General features: G+C 40.7%; 1 protein-coding gene across 1 annotated transcript in view; it reads left to right on the plus strand.

Annotated features, from left to right (window-relative positions):
- LOC106735662 (keratin-associated protein 9-4) overlaps positions 1-5,150 on the plus strand; it is a 7,472-nt gene extending 2,322 nt beyond the window's left edge. The window contains exons 2-4 of the mRNA XM_027774783.1: positions 539-611; positions 4,690-4,794; positions 4,835-5,150. Coding sequence (XP_027630584.1) covers positions 539-611; positions 4,690-4,794; positions 4,835-5,150 — 494 coding nt within the window. The remainder of the gene's footprint in view (positions 1-538; positions 612-4,689; positions 4,795-4,834) is intronic.
- Positions 5,151-7,977: the final 2,827 nt, after the last annotated feature.

The following is a 7,977-nucleotide window of genomic DNA, read 5'->3' on the forward strand; positions in this document are numbered from 1 at the left end:
CCTACACCTTGTGGTATCCGACCAACATTTATGATCATATAGATCAGAAGTTCTCTTCACCGGGGAGATTTCCACTGTCTTGGAAGACCTGAAACCATGCTGTGTTAATTACAATGATTCACCTGTGAAACTGCCACTGTGTGGGGAACTCACCAACCGGTCACTTGGAAGAATTCCCTCAAAGCAATTCATAGTTTTTTCAATTGTGATCTGGTATCCAACAAGTGGTGTCCATGCCTCTGATGCTTCATTTTTCAGTGTCTTAAAAATCCACCTGTCTCTAATAATAAGCAATCTCTCTGCCTGACAGCCACAGGCAAGAACAGGACATATCTAGAGCTTCAAACTTCATTTCTGGAGAACTGCCATGACTTCATCTGTCAAGGGCTTCCCAGGAAGCCCATCTTGCAAGACTATCTCCATGAAGTGATCTTGCCTTGCTAAGTGTTAAAGCCTTGTTCCTGGGAGTCTTGGCTCTGAACATGTAGAGGCAACTGCTTCATACCACATCATTCAGGGACTGGTCAATCTAATACAGGAAAGCCATACAGTAGACAAGAGCAAGAACCTTCAAATGACAAGGGAGACAATGAAGGTTCCCAGGGGACTAGGTTGAGGCAACACACCAGTGTTTCCCTTGAATTACCATGATGCTGGGACAAACAGCTAGAGACAGAGAAAGAGAGACATGGACGGGGGAGGAGGGAACAGAAATTATATTCAAGATAAGTCACTGGGTCATCATTTATCCCCACCACCAGGCAACATTAGATATCAGTCACAGGACTGTTGGGCCTGCTCATGGAGCTATAAAGACACAAATCTGATACCATCCTACCTGAGAAAGCCCTGCCACCTCATGATTTAATGCTTCACCCCTCTCTGTGCCAACTACTGAAGCTTCTGTAAGCTCTTAAATATTCCTAGGAAGCTCAAAAGGCATGCACACACTAAGGACAACATGCATGTTCATGTAACACTCCAGGACACTCTCTCTTCTCACTTGTGCTGACCTGAACACTCTGAGTGAGCAATACATAAAGGCTAAGTAGGGCTGTTCATTATCCAACTGAGCAGTGAACCCATGTCTCCTCTTGGACACAGTGCACCACAGCCAAAGACAGAAGACCTGTCAGCTTCCCATGTATAAGAAACTCCCTCAGTATCTTTCTCTAACCCAGGATAGATTTTATCAGCCACCCATGAACAATGACACCAATTTAAGAAAATCATCAAGTTAAAATCACTGAGCAAGCAGATGCACACCACTAAGTGAATATCCCATGTCCACAGGGCCCATGCCACAAGGTTTGATGTGTCCAAGGATCAGCAAAAACCACGTGATGTACAATGAGATCAGGCAATCTGGATCACAGATGAGACTACAAAGGCATTTCCATTTCTTACAAAACAATAGCATTGGAATTCAAAATCTCTCCTGACATTGTCCCCTTCCATTAAAATAAAGATAGTCAGTAAGAAAGTGGCTCAACCTGCACTTCACACACAAATATACATGACCAAAACTAAGAAATAAATCAATGAAGCTTTCCTTGGGAGGCTGGGTTGGGAAAAGTGCCATCTGGGAAGGCCCAGTAGAAACCAGTGACTCTCCCTCAAACTGTTTCCTTCTCGAGAAGTAAACATGGGCAGGAAATAGGAACAGGAGGAAGCTTTCTAAAATGACAATGTTTTGCTTCTGTCTCTATCTCCTATTTTCATACTCATTTTATATACAAATGTTTGTACCCTTCAACTACAATGCAAACATCTCTGATTTCGGTGGAATACACATGGAGAGCATGCTGGTAAAAACACAGTTATCCACAGCAGCCTTGAGTCATAATTTTCTGGGTGATCACATGTGAAGCCAAGCATAAATTCAACTCCACCCTGAATAATCCCATCTAGTGTCATGCTCTCATGGCCCTATACAAATTACCACAACAAAGAAAGAGCAAAAACAATAAGTCAAGAGAAGAGAGGATCCTGAAATATTCAGACAAGAAGCCATTTTAAAGCTGAGGTGTGTCTTGGCCTGTTCGGGAAGCTATCCTCTAAACTCCATCTTCTAGACTCCCAAAATATTCAGACAAGTGGAGGAGAGATTTTGTCACACAATGACCAAAAACCACCACAGAGGTATAAGAAACATGAGAAACCAAGAAAATATCTCTCTCCTAAAGGAAAAGAAAAATCCCTCATCACCCACAGACAGTACAGTAGAATTTGTAGAAATACCTGATAGAGAATTCAGAATATTCATAGTGACAAAACTAAATGAGATGCAAGAGCTGAGAGATAATGAACTCCAGAAGATGCTGGAGAAAAGAGACAATGAGTTCCAGGAGGTGTTGAAGTTTTTCCATGATCTGAAAGAGGAAATACACACCATAAAAGGAATCAAATAGAGCTATTAGAGATGAAGGCTGCCATTCAGGAAATCAAAATCTCTCTTGAAAGTATTAAAAGCAGATTAGTCTATACAGAAAATTGAATCTCAGATGTTGAAGACAAAACTTCTGATCTAGAAAAAAAGAAACTGAGAGAATAACCAAAAAAAATGATAATATTATATGAGAAATTTTAGACAGCATTAAACACTCAAATATTCGAATAATTGGTATCCTAGAAGGTGGGGAAACTAATAATAAGGGCATTGATAATCTATTCCATGAAATCTTGGAAGAAAACTTTCCAAATCTAGAGAGGCATTCAAATATCCAGACCTAGGGTATACAAAGGGCCCCTAAGAGAAATAACCCAAGAAGATCTTCTCCAAGACACATCATAGCAAGACTAGCCAAATCTACAGACAAAGACAGGATACTAAAATTGGCAAGAGAGAAACATCAGGTTACTTATAAAGATTATCAAATTAGGTTAACCTCAGACCTCTCATCAGAAACAAAGCAAGCAAGAAAAGAATGGGAAAATATATTCAAAGTGTTATGTGAAAAACTATTTCAACCAAGAATACTATACTCAGCAAGATCATCTTTCATATGAAAAGAAAGGATAAAAACATTCTCAGATAAACAAGGTCTGAAAGAATTTGCAAAGAGCAGACCCACTCTTCAAGAAGTTTTGAAAGGAGTGCTCTACCAGGAAAACTAAAGACACATACAGAAATAAGAGAACAAAAGGCAACCAAGAAAATGACCAATTTAATGCTAGGGACAAGAAATATCAATAATAACGCTGAATGTTAACTTCCAGGATTTAAATGGAAAGATTAGACCACAGTAACACTGCATATGCAACAGAAGAAAGTTTGAACATAAGATTGAACTGACAAAATAAAATTTTATGACTTTTGAGTAAAATATTACTGATTTTTTTTACTATGTTTTGTTTTCCCAATTTAAGCATTTTACTTTCTTTTGAGTTGTTGATAGGTTCAGTAACTTGTTAAAATATTTTTCTTCTTTGTTTCTTTAAATAGAAACATAAACTTTTCTTCCTTCCTGACCCCTCTGGAACTGGAAAATATTGGGGAGTATTCTTATTTTCTGGAAGAAGGGTTATTTGTATAAGTTCAATAATGCTTGTTGCATTGAATCAGAAACTGGAAATATTCATTATTGGATAGGACTTTGACTAGAATGGCATACCTGAAGATTAATCAGAAAACTGTGGAACTAAGGTGGATCTCATGCAAGCCAACAGAAGCTCTTAGAAAGATAGCCTGGCACCATAAATAGTTCAGCCCAGCAGAGAAGATTAGAGAAGATACATAAAAGAATTTATAACAAAAAATAATCTGGACTTTTCCAGCCCAGCATTGTAATCAGTAGAGATTGCAAAAGAGGAACTGCACCAGAGGATTATCTTGAGAAAGACTCTGAAGGAAGAAAAAGAGACTGATCTTTGCTAGCAGATGGTATATCACAGAATACTTGGTAGGCAGGGCTGAATTGAGAAGGATTATGTGTGACTTGTGTGCTGGGCATTTGCTTTTCTACACTTTGAGTAGTTGACATGTAAATATTTTCTCAAAAATATTTAAAACCATACTGTCTCTGTCGTTATAGAGTCGCAAACAAAATTATACAAAATTATGAGAAATATTCTGATCATTATCTTTAAAATTCAAAATTTTGAAAGTTGTTTATTAACTGTCAAGAACTATGGCGATTGAGCAAAAATTTTTAGACACGTAAAGTAAATGTTTGTGGTAAAATATAAAAATAAATAAATAAAAGAGAAAAGAAAAAGAAAAAAATAAGAAGAAAGAAAAGAAAAAAGAAAAAGAGAAAGAAAAAGAAAAAGAAAAAGAAAAAGAAAAAGAAAAAGAAAAAGAAAAAGAAAACATCGCTCCGGACACACAGGTGTGATATCCAGCCCACACTCTCACTCCAGCCAGTGGATGCTAGGCCATGACCGATCGAAGGCATGTGAGCACAAATCGAGACTATGATGACTCTAGCCTTTCTTATTTCTTGATAAGTTTCTTAAAGGATATCCCTAATTAAGAAATAGATTGGAATACTAATTTTCAGAACCTTCCACATGTGAAAGGGACAACTTCCTCCTTGACGACTTTCCTATGACTTCACAAACGACCAAAACAACAACAACAAATACGAGGAAAAATGCGGCTTATTGGTCCCACTGCTGAGAGTGTGGTGTATAAAAGGCCCAGAAGGGAAGAAGTTCTCAGATTCTGGGACACTCACCTGTGAACAGGAACCTACCCTCCACACCTAACACCATGACCAGCTGCTGCTGTTCCCCTTGCTGCCAGCCTACGTGCTGCAGAACCACCTGCTGCCAGCCCTGCTGTGGTGGATCCCGCTGGCGCCTCCGCCGAGCCCGGCTGTAGTGGGTGTGGCTGCTGCCAGCCCTGCTGCAGAACCACCTGCTGTAGGACAATCTGCTGCCAGCCCTGCTGCTGCAGGTCCTGCTTCTGCCAGCCCTGCTGCTGTGGATCCAGCTGCTGCCAGCCTACGTGCTGTGAGACTACCTGCTGCAGGACCGTGTGCTGCCGACCCACTTGCTATGGCTCCTGCTGCGGTGGACAAGGTGGAAATGGCTGTGGCTGTGGCAGTGACTGTGGCTGTGATGGCGGCTGCTGCGCTGATCAATTCCCCAGACAACCATCCTGGTCACAGGACACTGACTTGCCCATGGGGATACAGATTCGCTGACTACTCTCTGTGGACAACAGGCCATTTTCTTGCCAGCTATCCTCTTCTCCATCTACTTCTCTGAAACCCTGTGAATCCACTTGATGTGGTGCACTGTCCTTCCTCCTGTATCTCTTCTTCCTTCTGTCTTGGGAATGGAGTGCCATCTCCTTGCATTGGTCATGTGAAGTGAGGGTGCAGGTTTGCACTCTCTGGTCAAGACCTTCACCCTCTTGCTCCACAACTCTTCAGCGAGCCTGTCCTCTTCCCTTTGCCATAGCTTTCGGTGACTAATTGAACATTTTCACAGTAAGCTTGTCTTGCTCAGTGGGCTCTTCTTTTCAGTATGCTACCTTCTTCCTTTGATGAAACTTTTAGATAAATTCCTCCTAGGGAGAATTCATTTCTCTAGTTTTCTCAATAAAGCCTGACCTATCGTCCAAGTCACGTGATGTCTTGTTTTCTTCACCAGTACTTTGTGATCGCAAGGTTAAACTACACATTGCACTCTTCCACAAATACACAAATATTAGCCAGATAAGTGTCCTTGGGGACATCTCAGGAGATGACATCGCTATTGGCTTTGAGGCAGAAAGGTTATGTAGCTGTAAGCAGAAACAATCCATTCCAAAACTGGAACCTCTGTGGCTCAGTCTGGCTCCAACATTCACACCTCAAATCAGGTAGCCAGACCCTTGTCACCTCTTGTCCCATCACACAGCTGATGCCACTGTTAAGCCTCCGTGGATATTCCCGGGCATGGACATATCATGATCACCTCCAGTAGATCTCCTCGATTTCAATTATGTTTCTTCTGACTCTCCGCTTCTTCAAGATAAAGATTTATCACCAAATAGAGACACTTTCCTCAGCTTACTCTTGTGCTGTCACACTCATACCACAATAACCAGGGTACTGAAAGAAATTTACACAAGTTTCCCAGTAGAAACATTCCTTTCATGACCATCAAGCCTCCACCCTAGTAGAGCACAAAGCCATGGGTGGAGAGTCAAATACCGAAAACAGCAAAGGGAGGTAATATCACTCTTTTTGCCATGTGCTAGTGTCTGAATCTGTGTATGGTACTCCCTGTACCACAATCATATCATGGCCTCAGGTTCAAGCATATACCCTCAGATGGGCCCCTCTACCCTGGTGCCTCCATGCACATCCCACACATGGTTCCAATGTTCTCACGGATTGGCAGATTCTCCAACCTCTGATGTCTGTCAAGATGGATGAATTCCATGACTGTGTACACATTCTTGCACCCTACTCAATCTAGAATGGCTTGTTTTCCAACAGGATGTTCTTCAGGCTCCTCTGTGAAATATTTTATGGTCCTGGCAAGTCCTGAAACCAGAGAATGAAAATCTATACATAAAGCAAAAAAGTCACTAGCCCAGGAGGATCGCTGCCCTTACAAACATGCAAGCAATGTGACATAGTCCACTTGACTCACTGTGCTTCTGTTCCTATTCATCCCAGGGGTAATCATCTTCAGGCCTCCCCATCAGGTCCTGCTGCCAACATACTGCACTTTCCACACAATCAGACTGGAGGAGAGGCAGCCAAGGTGGATGGCTCATCCCAAAGCTTCTGTCCCTGCTACTAGGGCTGTCCTCTTTATTCTCATTGAGCAGGGGATACTATCTTCAGAGAGAGAGAGACTTGGGCAGTACATACACAACACCTGGTTTATCCATGCCACTTGTGTGGTGTTAAGCCTCTGTGGGGAAAAGAAATGGAGACACAAAGAGAAAATGCTGACCTCCCACCTACCTCCTTCCATCTATTCAAATCTGTGCCACATCTCTTTTTCTCCAATCTTCAGTCTCCCTCCCTCCAGGGATTAATTACATTATGCAAATGAGCTTTTGAACCCTGGAAAGTGTGGCATGAGCACTACTTTTCCACACCTCGTTGTGTCCGAAAACCATTGAAGACCACATGAACGGAGAAGATCTTTTTTTTTTCATTTATTTATTTTTTTCCCAGAATACACTGTATATTGTTGCAATCAAGCACATCAACATCCATGTTATTGTCAACAAATTATTTTCCATTTCTTGTTTCCTGTGTGTTTTGCTCCCACGCCCCTATCCTTGATTCCCTACCTCTTACCCTCAGCCATCTCCCACTCTCTTTCCACACTGTCTCTGGTATCTATGTTTACTTTCTATACTGTTTTCCCCCCATTTTTCATTGAATTACTAAAGATCTTAATGAATATAAATATTCTCATAGCAAACACAGATGATATATATATTTCCATGAACACAAGTCCAACTTTAGGCATCCTATAAAGTATCACCTAGCTGAAGCTATATATCTTAACTGTGGTCATCGAATAGATTTTTTTTTTCTAAAACTTTTCTTTTTTTTTTTGTAACTTAATTTACATTATTTCCCTAAGCATCATCACAGCATACAAAATGTGATTTCCCATCTAGAATATACTGCATAGTGACTTAATCATGCATATTATTATCCAAAATTTTCTACCCCTCTTTCAAGACCCTCTGTCCTTTCCCACACTCTTCTCCCACTGTCTCTGGTGTCTACAATTGTTTTCTATTCCTTTTCCACCCACATTGTATTGATCACACAATTTCTTAAATAATCTAACTACTTTCGATGGTAAGTTTATATGGTACTATTAAGAAAACCAGTTTTAACTTAAATTATAGAAATACTAAGGAACTTTTCTTAAAGCCAGGAAACAGGTTAGGATCTGTTCAAATGGTACATGCATGAACCTATCAGTCTCATGTACTTTATCTTCTGTTCTGGTTCCATTTTTCCTATTAAATTCTGGGATATAATATTCAACTCCAGACTTGTCCCT

Source organism: Tupaia chinensis, unplaced genomic scaffold, assembly GCF_000334495.1.
Source record: "Tupaia chinensis unplaced genomic scaffold, TupChi_1.0 Scaffold000477_1, whole genome shotgun sequence".
Taxonomy (NCBI): domain Eukaryota; kingdom Metazoa; phylum Chordata; class Mammalia; order Scandentia; family Tupaiidae; genus Tupaia; species Tupaia belangeri.